General features: G+C 34.2%; 1 protein-coding gene across 3 annotated transcripts in view; it reads right to left on the bottom strand.

Annotated features, from left to right (window-relative positions):
• LOC135839749 (ATP-binding cassette sub-family C member 4-like) overlaps window positions 1-15,080 on the bottom strand; it is a 41,230-nt gene that overhangs the window by 846 nt on the left and 25,304 nt on the right. For all 3 annotated transcript variants that reach the window (XM_065355924.1, XM_065355923.1, XM_065355925.1), the window contains 4 exons: window positions 866-1,111; window positions 418-593; window positions 210-339; window positions 2-112 (listed from right to left, as the gene is read on the bottom strand). In XM_065355924.1, coding sequence (XP_065211996.1) covers window positions 2-112; window positions 210-339; window positions 418-593; window positions 866-1,111 — 663 coding nt within the window. The remainder of the gene's footprint in view (window position 1; window positions 113-209; window positions 340-417; window positions 594-865; window positions 1,112-15,080) is intronic.

Genomic DNA, 15,080 nt, shown 5'->3' with positions numbered 1-15,080 from the left:
CATCTTTGGCTACATCAGTCAGAGCTGCTGCTACAAATTCTCCTGTTTCGGAAACTAATTTATAAAAGAATCCGTTTTGGTTACGTAATAATTGATAAGGATGCCCGTACTCCTGTAAATGAAAAAAATCATCGAAATTACGATTTAGATGTAGAGAGCTTTGGGCTTTGGGGTGGAAGGAGGGGCTAGATTATGGTATGACAACTTACCACTATCGTTCCACGATCCATCACTAATATTTTATCGGAATCCACTACCGTATTCAGTCTGTGGGCTATTGTTAATACTGTTCGTGATTTCAGTTTATCTCGAATTGTTTTCCTTATAATACTATCAGTCCTATGCACAATAAAACCGTAGGTAAAGGTATGGTTATAGAGTTAGGTTATGCAATAGGCTCAATAGATATGCACGTACTGTTGATCAACATTGGCAGTTGCCTCGTCCAAAATAAGTATTTTATTGTTACGTATAATGGCACGTGCTAAACATATAAGCTGCCGCTGACCAACGCTAAAATTTTTACCACCTTCTGTGATTACTGTATCCAATCCCTTTCCGTCTGCTTCGGTGATCACTTTTCTCAATTGCGCCTGCGATGAAAATAAAAACGCGTCATTTCAAAGTACAATATCTGTATCAACGAATGTAAATGTATAGATCAATGAGGCATGAAATATTCTAACAGGACGGAGCTTCGCGAAGCTCATCGACTTTCACTGTGGCGAAGAAAGAGCAGTAAAATTTTTAGGTAGGTACCTAAATCGCCAAATTAAATCGTCGTCGCGAAAATATAATCAATAGGTATTTCAAGACTTGTCTCTTTTCCGGAAGGTGGGTATTATAAGTACCTAATTATACGTACATCTTCGATAGCTCTCCATAATATATCATCGTTGTACTCCTTGAAAGGGTCTAAATTTCGACGCAATGTGCCAGAAAACAAAACTGGATCTTGCGGTATGACGGAGATTTTCGATCGTAGCTTTTCTAGTCGCACGAAACTGGTGTCCATATCATCGATGATGATCGACCCATTTACATATCCCAATCGAAATAGAACCGCCAATAAAGATGTTTTTCCAGCACCCGTTCTTCCCACGATACCGATCTGAATCAAAAAATTGATCATAAACATTTAGTCCGGCATATGACAATAGGAGTAATTGCACCCCCCCCCCGCCGATCCTCCGGGACAACTTTTTTCTTAAAGGGGACATCCTAAGGAACATTTTAAAGCAAACTTGCCCAAAAAAAAGTTGGCCTTACTCACAAAATGTCGGCCATTATGATTGACAGGTCAGCCGAAATCGCAGATTTTGCGTTTCAACATAGGACTTGCACGAAATTTTTCAAACCTTACAAAGGTAGATCGAAAGATCATGCAAAAATTCATCACCAGTCAAAATTTCAAGTGCTAAAATGCCTTTTTCGATTCTTGGTGAATTTTTGAAAATCCAATTTAGGCCAAAAATGAGGGAAAAAATCAAGATTTTACCAAATTGACCAATAAAGCTGTTTGGAGTAGGTATACCCTATTTTCGACATGCCAAATCGATTGGATACGGTTTTAATCCGTTTTGAGCGGTTCTGGAGCCTCTAGCAGATTTTTGAAACTCGAAATTCCCACAAAATTCCATCAAATGGAGATGGAAATATGAAATTTACTCTACATTCCAATTTTAACACCCTGTGAAGACGACTTCAGGTGGGTTCAAGTCATTTTAGAGCATCCAGCGACTTTTTTGAAAATTACTGGAGCCTCCAGTAGATTTTTGAAACTTGAAATTCCCGCAACATTAATTTATCAAAGGAGTTGGCAAGCTGAAATTTACTTCGCAGACTTGTTGGTGGTTTCAAATGGTTTTGAAGCTTTTAGCTACTTTTAGGAAATTTCAATTTTCCACAAAAACGCCATACAACCTTTCAAAAAGTCGATGGAGGCTCCAAAACGACTTGAAAGTTGAAATCCACCAGCAGTCAACTTCGTAGCGTATTGAAATTAGTTTGCAGAATGAATTTCGACTCTCCATCTCAATTTGATGAAATTTTGAGGAAATTTCAAGTTTCAAAAATGTACTGGAGGCTCCAGTAATTTTCAAAAAAGTCGCTGGATGCTCTAAAATGACTTGAACCCACCTGAAGTCGTCTTCAGAGGGTATTAAACTTGGAGTGTAGAGTCAATTTCAGCTTTCCATCTCCATTTGATGAAATTTTGTGAAAATTTAAAGTTTCAAAAATCTGCTGGAGGCTTTAGGAATTTTCAAAAAGTCGCTGAAGGCTCCAAAACGACTTGAAATTTACCTGCAGTACTTCGTAGCGTATTGAATTTAGTTTTTAGAATAAATTTCAGCTTTACAACTCCAATTTGATGGAATTTTGTGGAAATTTCGAGTTTCAAAAATCTGCTGGAGTCTCTAAAACCGCTCAAAACGGGTTGAAATCGTTTCCAATCGATTTGGCATGTCGAAAATAGGGTAGATATATCTCAAATTTCAGCTTTCTTGGTCAATTTGGTAAAATTTTGATTTTTTCCCTCATTTTTGGCCTAAATTGGATTTTCAAAAATTCACCAAAAATTGAAAAACGCACTTTAGCACTTTAAATTTTGACAGGTGATGAATTTTTGCATGATCTTTCGATCTACCTTTGTAAAGTTTGAAAAATGTCGTGCAAGTCTTATTTTGAAACGCAAAATCTGCGAATTCGGCTGACCTGTCAATCAAAATGGCCACCATTTTGTGAGTAAGGCCAACTTTTTTTGGCAAGTTTGCTTTAAAATGTTCCTTAGGATGTCCCCTTTAAGAAAAAAGTTGTCCCGGAGGGTCGGGGGGGGGGCAATTACTCCTGGGTCATTCCACGTCAATTGGACCAAGAAGTGGTAGTGGGGTTCGGCGATTTTTTTGAAATTTTTCCTGTGGAAAGACCTTTTGAAGGGATGACCCTAGCTCATTTTTAAAGGCAGCCAGGGGGTGTCAAAGTTTTCAGTGAACCTAAAATATCATCCATTTCAACAGTGGGTTACTCGATAACCGACTTACCTACCAAAATGGAACTTTTTCCCATAGTTAGGGGTTTTGAAAGGCTTTTGGTGATATTTAGGTGATATCATAAAAATCAGTGTTGCCACTTTTTTCGTACAAAAAATTAGCTCAAAAAGTTTCGAAACGTAGTTTTTATATCGTTCCGACTCTCAAAAATTCTGAAAAAAATATTTTATGGACAACTTTTCATGCTGAAAAAAGCTTCCAAGTTTATCGAGCGACAAAATTTTTTTTCGACATTTTTCACTTAAAAATTCATTTAAAAATTTATTTCTCAGGAACCTTTGAACCGATTTTGATGAAACTCAAAATGTCAGCCCTTGGATACTAGCCGGACAATTTGTCACCATCATCGTGTTTCAAAAGTTCGAAGCTTCCAAGTTTATCGAGCGACAAAATTTTTTTTCGACATTTTTCACCTAAAAATCATTACCTTGAGTAACGACTGAACCAATTTTTCTGAAACTTGAAGTATCACAAGTCCATCACCATTCCTATGATTTCGCACTTGCACCATGATCCAAAAGTTCGTAGCTTTCTTACGTAATCGAAAACAAAAATGAGCTTTTTCAAATTTTCGGGGGGTGACTTTGCACAAAATTTTTTAAAAATTTAATTTCTCAGCAACGGCTGAACCGATTTTGATCAAATTTTAAATGTCACAACTAGGCTACTAGCCGAACATTTTGGCATCATCATCAAGTTCCAAAAGAACGCAGCTTCCAAGTTTATCGAGCGACAAAATTTTTTTTCGAAATTTTTCAAAACTCATTACCTAGAAAACGGCTGAACCGATTTTGATGAAACTTGAAATCTAAGTAGGCCTCTACGATCTCTATAATTTCGCATATTCACTTCGATCCAAAAGTTCGTAGCTTTCGAATTAAATCAAAAATTCAAAAAAAAAATTGTATATATATATCTCTATATATATATATAGACATATTTGTAGCAAACCGAGATCAGTCATATACAACGTGCAATCCGAGATCACTTCCGTGAAGCCCAATAATGTATGTGTTCAATCGGTGTATGTTGAAATCTTCCAAGTTTTTGTGTCATTTGGAGAAGTATAGAGGGCACTTCTGTCCCTATTTTGAACATTTGTGCATTTTTTTGAAAATATATAGCACACGCTGAAAGCGAGATCAGAAGATCCACGTTGAAACCGAGATCCATTTATATATATACTTTTCTCGAATATAAATTCAGCATAGATCGAGATCAGTGCGCTGTTGCCGTTCTCAATGATGATAAATTGATGATAAATATTTGGTAGTCGCGATTTATTTCTCAAGAGCTTGGAACTATTTCAGTTGCGTGATTGTTTATTTTTTAAATAAATTTCATGCATGTTCATTTTATTTTTAAATATCATACTTTGGGAATTTATTTCAATTGTTCTCTGTTTGTTGTGCCATTTCTCATCCTGTCAGGTTACAATTTTTTAGCGTTTTGATGCGATTTTGGTACCCAAATTCCCGAAAAAAGACCGAAATTTGTTTGAAAAAATTAAATTCTGTAGCATAGACTTTGGAAATTGCCTCTCCAATGATTTTCTTAGCTTTTCGTGTACAATTTCCAATACGCGAGCTCAAAATGACATTTTTTGGACTGAAATTTAAAAAAAAAAGTTATCCAAAAATGATCGAAAAGTTTGATTGGAAAGTTTTACTTTTAAAAATCATCATTTATAGTGAGAATGTATTTTTTTGGGATTTGGAAAGCAATTTCTAACACTCACGCCTAAAATAGAATTTTCAGACCCAAATTTTTTGAAAAAAGTTCTCAAAAATTACTTAAAAATCTGGTCGAGGAGCTCTGAAATTTAGAAATCGTTGTTTCTTTGCCGAATCATAATTGTGTCGATAATTACTTTTTGAAGCCAAGATTTAAAAAAAATACCTATCCTAGAACGGTAAAAAAAATTTGATTAAATAACGTAACTCTGGGCAATCATTTTTATTACTTAATTTTTGTAGCTTTTTGCTCCAACACTCACACTCGAAAATTTTATTTCTATGGCCTAAAATTTTCCAAAAAAATTTATATTGGGCCAAAAAGTTTTAAAAAAATTGCCCAAAGAAATACCAAAAAATTTGGTTACATAACTCAACCTAGCAAATTTTCTAGCTTTGAAATGTGAACGGTTTGAAAAATCAATTAGGTAGCTCTTCAACTTTTGAAAGTTGTTTTTGACAGTTTGGGCCGTCATAATGCAACAAAATAATCTTCCAGGGCCTGCAATTTCGAGAAAAAATCGAAAAATTTGATAGAGCCGCTTAATATTTGGAAATTGCTTTTTCTTCTCGTAACATAATTTTCTGTGATTTTTGGCGCAATTTTCGAAACGCGTGCTCAAGATAGTGTTTTTAGATCCAAAATCATCAAACAAATTATGCAAAAATGATGAAAAATGAAATTGGTAAGCTGTAAGTGTAGGAATTGTGTCCTTTTGCCATACGATAATTTTCTTACCATTTTAGTAGGTACGATTTTTAGTAGTGCGACCTTATGTTATTTTTGAGCACAAAATTTTCAACAAAAAAAATCTCCCGAAAATGTTGAAAGAAAAGGATTGAGCAGCTTCAACTTTAGATTCGGGAATTTTTTGTTTTGGAAATCGTCTTAATTAATCTGAAGTTTTCTCATCAAATTTTCGTTAGTTTTGAATTTGGGGAAACTTTATGAAAATTTTGGACCTAGGAAATAAATTTTCGACATAATTGTCCGAAAGGTTTCAAAAAATTTGATTGAGTAGCTCTGAATCTTGCATTTCTTAGGCAATTTTCAAAATTCAAAGTTTCCAAGCAAATTTTTGGTAAATCTTGAATCATTTTTTGAATAATGAGTCCAAAAAAATACAGTTTTAGCGCGTGTGCCGAAAAATTTTACTCAAAAGGCCAAGAAAATAATACAATGACTAGTGAAAATAATTTCCAAAGTTGAACCTGTCCACTCAAGTATTTTGCTTTTTTTTTTAAATTTTGAGTTTAACAAATATTACTTATTACGAATGCACGTGTAGGATCATTATAAGGAAAAGAAAGGACAATTTTCAAATTGAAAGCTTCCCAAACTATTTGAATAAGTTATTGAAAAATTTGTGTCTTGAAATACCATTTTAAGCAAGCCTTTTGAAAATTGCTAACAAGAAGTTGAAAAATCATATTTCAAGTTGGAAAAAGCATTTTGTAAAGCTGAAGCTGCTCAATAAATTTTTTTGAATCCTTCTAAAACGCGATACCTTGGACTGAAATTTAAAAAAAAGTTATCCAAAAATGACCGAAAAATTGAGAATGTAATTTCTTTGCAATTTTGAAAGGAATTTCTGACAAGCGCTCCCAAAATGGAATTTTCAGACCCAAATTTTTGAAAAATTTAATTGAGGAGGTCTGAAATTTAGGAATTGTTGTTTCTTTGTCGTATGATAATTTTCCTTCACGTGCGTCCATGGTGATAGTTTTTGATGCCAAAATTTTCGAAAAAATATCCAAAAACTGTAAGAAAAATTTGATTTTATAGGTAGGGAATCTAACTCTTGATAATTTTTATACTAGGTAGCTAATTTTTGTAGTCTTTTGCGAGCAAATTTCAACACTCACACTCGAAAAACTCATTTTTATGACCTAAAATTTCCCAAAAACTTATCTAAAACGAATTAAAAATTTGATTAGGAAGCTTTGAGTTTGGGAATCGTTCTTTTTGTTTGTCATGCAATGATTTTCCAAGCATTGCGATGCGATTTTCTATGTTCAAAAAATTACCTAAAGAAAATATGAAAAAATTCAATTGCATAACTCAACTTGGTAAATTTTTCTATATAGTTAGCCTCTAGCTACTAGAAAAAATCACTAAGAGATTTGAAAAATTGATTAGGCAGGTTCAACTTTTGGAAATTGTTATCCACGGTCTGGGCAGTTATAATACAACGAAATGTTTTTTCAGGCCCTATAATTTTTTCGAAAGAGCCGCTTTAAATTTAGAAATTGTCTTTTCTTCGTGTAATATAATTTTTTGTGATTTTTAGGTGAAATTTTCTAAACGAGTGCCCAAGATGCCATTTCTAGATTCAACATCTTCAAAAAAAATAGTAGGTATCCAAAAATGACGAAAAGTCAGATTGGGAAGCTGTAATTTTGGGAATTGTGTCCTTTCTTTGCTATATGACAATTTTCGAACGTATTACGTGGTACGATTTTTTGAACGTGCGACCTCGTGTTATTTTTGGCCTTCGTGGGCTCAAAATTTTCAAAAAAATCCCCAGAGAATGTTGAAAGAAAAGGATTGGGCAAGTTCAACTTTGAAATTGGAAATTTTTTACTTTGGAAATCGCCTCAAATAATCTGAAGTTTTCTCATCAAACTTTCGCTAGTTTTGGATTTGAGGTAATTTTTGAATGAACCTAAGAAATGTTTCAAAAAATTAGATTAGGCAGCTCAAGGTTTCCAATTGAATTTTTTGGTAGATTTTTAATTTTTTTTTTTTTTGTAAATTTTTGACTCCAAATAAATAAAATTTCAGCGCCCGTGTCAGAAAATTCCATTCAAAAGGGCCAAGAAATAATACAATGACTAGGGAAAACAATTTTTAAAGTTGAACCTCCCCAATGAAGTTTTTTGAAATCTTTTCGGCAATTTTTTTTCATATTGGCTTAACAAATATTATTATGAATGCACGTGTAGTAAATCGTAACAAAACGCTCAGAAAATTACTCTAAGGCAAAGAAAGAGCGATTTTCTACTTCAAAGCTTTCCAAACTATTTTTCATTAATTTTTGGATAATTTTCAAAACTTTGAATCATAAAATATGTACCATTTTAAGCGTCTGTCATAGAACGGAAAAATTGTCTTGAAAAATGTATACCTACTGTGTCTTGGAACACACAATTTTTAAAATTGAAACTTCTCAGTCGAATTCTGTTAACCCCTTCCATTGAGTACAATTTTTTAAACGCACGCCCAAGAGGGGTACATTTTGAGCACAAAATTAAAAAAAAAAAAAAAACAACTAGGAAACCAGTTAAAACCGCGCATACTGCGCAGTTCTCTTATAGGGTGAAAATAAGTGTATGAGAAAAGTCATAAATAATTTTGTGTTTTTTTAAATGAGTAAATCATAATTTGAAATCAGTTTTACGAACTTAATTTATATTTTTTGAGGAGAGGTCAACGTTAAGAAAATTGTATTAGGCAGGTGTACTACGAAAAAAAAACAATTTTTGAAGCTGAAACTCCCGAATCAAATTTTGTAGTTGCAGTTTATTTGAATGATTTTTTCATAAATTTTAAGCCCAAATTATTTCATTTTTTGGGCGTGCGCTTTGGAAATTATACTCAATGGAAAAGATTCAAAAAAATTTACTAGGCAGCTTCAAATTTGGAAACTGCTTTTTACAATCCGAAAAATAATTTTTTAGCCTTTTGTGAAGCAATTTCCAAAATGTGTTCTTAAAATGGTACCTACTTTTAAACCCTAAAATTTCAAAAACTTACTCAAATAATTTGGGAAGCTTTAAACTTGAAAATCGTCCTTTCTTTCTTTGACTTATTTATGGTAATTCTCCGAGCGTTGTGCGATTGGAAACTGTTTCAAACTGTTTTGAATGGTTCTGGAGCCTCCAGTAGATTTTTGAAACATGAACTTCCACAAAATTTCATCAAATGGAGTTAGAAAGCCAAACTTCTTTTGTGAGGGCGCATACGAAATTGTTGTTCCTACAACCATTTCAGAGAACTTTTTTTTTTTTTTGGTCGTATGGTCCCTTTTCGTATGCGCCCTCACATTTAGAAAACTAATTTCAATACACTACGAAGTCGACTGCAGATGGATTTCAAGTTGTTTTGGAGCCTCTTGCAACTTTTTAGCCTCTGAAGACGACATCAGGAGGGTTCAAATCATTTTGGAGCCTCCAGCGACTTTTTTTAAATCTCTTGAGTCTCCAGCAGAATTTTGAAACTTGAAATTTTCACATCATAATATTACCAAATGGAGTTATGAAGCCGAAATTTACTCCGCAAATTAATTTCAATACGATATGAAATGAACTGCAGGTGGTTTTAAGTGATTTTGAAGCTCCAGCTACTTTTTAGAAATCTCAACGCTGTAAAACTCGTTCAAATAATCTTAAGCTTTTTTTTTTTTTTTTTTTTTTTTTTTTTGTTAAACACCTCGGTCGCACTAGGCGCCGAGGGTTTATTTTTAATTAAAAAGAAAAACAATCTTAATCTTAAGGTTACTAATATTAACTACTATTAATTATCCTATAGGTTATAGTTATACCTTCACCCCAAGATTAAGATGAGGGACGGGAAGGGGAATGGGGGGGGGGAGAGTGAGACGGATCGTCCACCCTGACCCAAACCCCTAGGCGGTTGCCTAGGGCTCGATCTCTGCCAAGCTCCAGGAGTCGTTATTCACGCGTACCTGTCTGACAGCAGACCGGGCCCCCGACCCGTCTCTGGGGGAAGTTTGAAGGGGGAGTGATTTCGCCTAGGGGTGATCCCAACAAGTTTGGTTGCATGATCTCAATTGGTGCTTGTTAATGACCTTCATGATCGATAAAGTTTCCTTTTTTTCCTTTTTTTTTTAAATCTGTGTATTCCAGTTTGAAACGTATTTTTGTGCATCGATTTATCCGATTTTCTACTTATTTGAAAATTTTCAAAATTCACCATTTTGCTTCCATTTTGGAGCCTCTTGCGCCTTTTTGAAAACTTTAATTTGTCAAAAAATGCCACAAAATCTGTCCGAATTAACTTCAGAACGTAGGTACTGAGCAGAGCGAATTTCGGCTTTCTAACTCCATTTCATAAAAATGTTGTTGAAATTTCAAGTTTCAAAAATCTACCGGAGGCTCCAGTAGAAAGTTGCGGGAAGCTCCTAAACGACTTGAAAACCACCTGCAGTCCACTTCATGGAGTATTAAAATTAGTTTGCAGAATGAAGTTCGGTTTTCCAACTCCATTTGATGAAATTTTGTGGAAGTTCAAATTTCAAAACTTTGCTGAAGACTCCAGAACTACTCAAAACGGTTTGAAACAGTTTCCAATGGATTTGGCAGGTCGAAAATTGGATATATCCCTAATTTTAAAAATTTTGACAGGTGATAAATTTTTGCCTGCTCTTTCGATCTACCATTGTATGGTTTAAAAAAATTTCTGCAAGCCCTATGTTGGAACGCAAAAGTTGCAATTTTGGCTGACCTGACAATCAAAATAGCCGTCATTTCGTAAGTCGGGTCACTTTTTTACTGGGGCTAGAAATCCTTAGGGCTCCTCCTTTAAGAAATAATTTGCCCGGAGGATCGGTAGTGGTGTACAATAGATCCTTATGCGGGCCTCTCAACTATTAGGCATGCTTCAACTTTTGAAAATTGTTTTTGACTACCTGAACAGTTATGATACAACAAATTTCGAAAAAGAAATTGTCTGTAAGATTACGAAAAATTTTATAGAGCTGCTTTACAGTTTAAAATTGTCTTTTCTTCACATAATATAATTTTCGTGATTTTTGTGTCCAATTTTCGGAACGCGAGCTGATGGTGTTTTTAGATCCAAAATCGTCAAAAAAAATTATGCAAAAATTACGAAAAATTGAATTGGGAACCTGTTACTGTAAGAATTGTGTCCTTTCTTTGCCACACGACAATTTTCCGAGCATTTCACGAACTAATGCTACTTTTTAGGCTAAAATTTAAAAAAAATCGCTGGTAAATGTTGAAAGAAAAGGATTAGGCAGCTTCAAATTCGGAATAAAGAATTTTTTACTTTGGAAATCGTATCAAATAATCAGTAGTTTTCTCATCAAATTTTTTGCCAGTTTTGGATTTTAGGTAATTTCTTGATAATTTTGGACCTAAGAAATAATATAAATTTTCAACCGAATCGTCTGAAAAGTTTCAAAAAATTCGATTGGGCAGCTCTGAATCTTGCAATAATTTCCAAAGTTTCCAATCAAATATTCGGTAGATTTTGAATGATCTTCAAAATTCTTGAGTCCAAAGAAATACAATTTTAGCACTCGTGTTGGAAAACTTTCAAAAAGCAAAGAAAATAATACAAGGAATGGGGTAAGCAATTTCCAAAATTGAACCTGCTCAATTGAGTTTTTAAAAATCTCTTCAGAATTTTTTTTTTGAAAATTTTGGGCTCAAAAATTGTTATTATGAATACATGTGCAAGAATTTGTGCCACAATGCTCGGAAAATTGTTATTAGGCAAAGAAAGGACGACTTTCAAGTTCAAACTATTTGAATAAGTTTTTGAAAAATTTGTTCCCGAAAATACCGTTTTAAGCGCGAGCTGCACAATAAATTTTATTGAATCTTTTCCATTGTGAGAAGCAACTTCCAAAACGCACGCCCAAAACGGAATTAAAATGGTGTTTCTTAGGTACAGCCGAAAATGTAATCCTGAGAAAAAGTAAACATTGAAAATTTTCCTTTTCAGTTGCATATGTACTAAAATTTTCTTCAGGTTTTGATGGGATTTTCTGAAAACGCGCCTACATTAGGGCCCAAAATTTTCAAAAAAAATCACCCGAAAATAAATCGAAAAATTGGACTGGGCAGCGCCAACTAGGAAATCTTTTTTCCTAATTAAACATGATTTCAGAGAGGTATTCCAACTGACATAAAATGTATGAACGAGACAAAGCTAGATAGACAAAGCGTGAAAAATTACGTCCCTCGCCAAAATTTTAAGCACCTAAGCGTATTTTTCGATTTTTGGTGAATTTTTAAATACCAAATATGGGCTAAAAATTTAGAAAAAAATAAAATATTTCTAAATTGACTGGAAACTTGAAATTTAGTATAATACTTATACCCATTTTCAACCCAATAAATTGATTTGAAATAGTTTGAAGTGGTTTTGAGCAGTTTTGAAGTATACAGCAGATTTTTGAAAATTTAAAATTTGGAAGAATTTTGAGGAAATCTCAGCTTTTAATGTAGGAGACACCTGAAATGCTCAAAACAATTTGAAACAGTTTCCAAACGATTCAGAGGGTTGACACTTGCAAATAGATTATAAATATGCGGAAGTTCAGCTTTCTAGGTCAAGTCGAAGAAATTTTGATTTTTCAAGCCAAATTTGCTTTCTGAAAATTTCCCAAGATTCAAAAAATGCACTTTAGCACCTGAAACTTTGAGTCGACGATATCTTCGCATCTTTTTCTGTCTGGACTTGTCCCATTCAAAAATCTCGTGGTATTTCATCAGTTCTCTTCAGCAAGAATAATAATTTTAAATGCGTGTACCTACTGGAAATTTCAGTCAAAAAAGCTATGGATTCCAAAGTTGAAGCTATACATTTAAATTTTTCAAACTCTTTCCAGCGACTAAAAAAAAATGCGGTCAAAGAATATCAATTCAAGCACTTGTGCTTATAGAAAGTCGCACCAAAATGCTAGAAAAATTATGCTGTGTCTAGAAAAAGTGTGTGCCAATCAAATTTATCCGATATTTCTGGATAATTTTTTTGAAAATTTTGGACCTAAGATGAAAGTCAACTTCAAATGCACGTATCAGAAATTGTACCAAAATGCTAAGAAAATCGAATTACCTACGAGAAGAAAAACGATTTCCAAAGTTAAAGCTTTCCAGTTTTCTGTCATTTTTTGGATAACTTTTTTTTTCAAATTTTGAGCCTGAAAAATGTCATTTTAAATTGGCTTATTGGTGAAAAATTGTGATTATTTCGCAAACTACTTGCAAAATGAAAGTCATTTTCGTGCCCAGCGACCTAAAATTAGTCAGAAAACGTCATCAAAAATTCAATATTTCATCAATTTTTTATAGCCTATTTTAAAGCTCAAAATTGAGCTATTTTTACGGAGAAGAAAGCGTGATAATGATAATATGACATCGAAAATGAATTCGCCGCGCCAAAAACCTCCCTTGCCAAAATTTTGATTCGATTCGCGACAAAAAGTAAGTTTCACTGCTCAAAATAAGTGCATCAACTAACGACTAAAAGAAAAACAAAATTCGGTTTTAAAAAATTCACCATAATTAGAACATGAACTTGAGCTCCAAAAACTTTCACTGGAATGAGGAAATAACACATGCAAAAAGTAATTCGGAACTGTAATTATATTGTAAATAATTATAGCCGATCGGTAGAGAACATCTTTCAAAATTCTCACTACCTAGAATAAAAACAAGCGCATTGGTACGCATGCAACGTTGTCAAATAATGTGATCTCGGTAATAGCGCGAAACGTAACGCGTGAAATATACGACGACACGACCGCGGCGCTGCGAGTGAACATCGGACTCAACTACAAAAGTATATCCGTAGACGATTCACGCTAAAACCGAGATCATAGCTGAAACTTTGCACAGGGGTAGTAGGTGATCTCGTTATTAACGTGCGCCATCTAAAAAAAACCGAGATCACCAAAAATGAGTCGGTGATCTCGGTTTGCACTATGTATATATATTTTTGATCTCGGTTTGCACGCTTTTTACATATATATATTTGCTCGCGACCAGACATGTCAACTATGCTTGGCATATATGCTGAAAAGTGAACAAAATTTTAAAATTGGCATAATTTCTGTTCTAAATCACTTATCAAAATTTTATTTGCAGATTCAATTTAATATTAGAAAAATCTACGTGTTAGAAAAAGTAATCGGATTTTTAGGCTAAATTTTGAAGAAAAATTTTGAAAATGGAGTTGAAGTAATTTGAATTTTAAGGAAGTTAAGACACCACAAGAAAGCTTGAACAGCATAAAAATTATTGATGTTTTTAATTTTTCATTGGGCCAATAAAATACTGAAAAATTTCAGGTCAAATTTGTTGTCCTGTACACTCAGGTTCGAAGTATTTAGATACATCTCCACCAGCGCATCACATTCTACTCACTACAAATTGACTGTAGACCCTGCGTTCGTCCTCGCGCCTTGATTTCTAATCCATGCGCACTCTGGTGGAAGTTTCTGAAAACTCATAGTTGACTTGTATAGTAAAATTAACCCATGACTTGTCAACTATAGTTGAGAAGTTGGTCAGTCCACTTGTATAGTAAAATTAACCCATTCATTAGTTGACAAGTCTGGATACTAATACCTATATATATACAGGCTTACTACGGCTTATACAGGCCCGTTTCTGGAAATGATACTGACGGTCCGAGGCCCGACGCGACGTTCCGAGACCCGATCCCGGGTCTCGGAACGTTTCCCCATGTTTTTCACAATTTTCATCATGTACATCTTAAGGCATGCTGTTTGCCAAATTTTTGTTTGGGACTCGGATCGTACGTTGAGTGCCACCACTTATACAGATTTGGTTCGCACTGTCTCTCTGTAGAGGGTGCCACCCTGCTTGTATATAACGATACGAGACCCAATGCATCGGCAACATCGCATGCACACAGCCCAACTGTGTCTGGAGTGGAGTTGACGGGAGTTGGTGTTTCAACTATTCACTATTAGGTGTAGTCTATGTCTCATATTAATTTTATGAAATGACAACGGATCAAATTTGTATTATTTTTAACCTGCTTTTTTTCTTGAGAAACGACTTCCTCAATTCAAGATACTTAATTTTCTCAATTTCCAATTGTACTTTCTGAGTTTTTTTTTTTTTTTTAAAGATTGGGAATGATTTAAACAAATTGGGGGTTTTGTAATGAAAACTAGTCCCTCAGTGAGCATGAAGAAGGTTTAAGGCTTCAGAGCAGCAATTTGATTTTTTTCAGATGAAAGACGGTTTTTATGAGCTGAAAACCTGGAAACCAGTATCGAAAGTATTCACGAGAGAAAAATGTTGAGGTAAAATAAAATGAAAATATGATTTATCATGCAATTCTAAAATACACAGTGAGGGTGTCGTTTCTCCCTCACCTTACGTAATTCTCGACCTGATTAAGGGGCTAATCCACATTTGAGGATTTCCTGACGATTACCTCGTGTGTTTTTGACCAACATTCTTCACTTTCGATATCATTAAGAATAATACTCGTATGATGAAAAAACCACTGGAGGGACTGCCTGGAAATTGACTCAAATGTGATTTAGCC

Source organism: Planococcus citri, chromosome 3, assembly GCF_950023065.1.
Source record: "Planococcus citri chromosome 3, ihPlaCitr1.1, whole genome shotgun sequence".
In the NCBI taxonomy this organism is placed as follows: Eukaryota; Metazoa; Arthropoda; class Insecta; order Hemiptera; family Pseudococcidae; genus Planococcus; species Planococcus citri.
The sequence above is the reverse complement of the archived record's forward strand: the minus strand, read 5'-3'. Positions and strand labels throughout refer to the sequence as shown.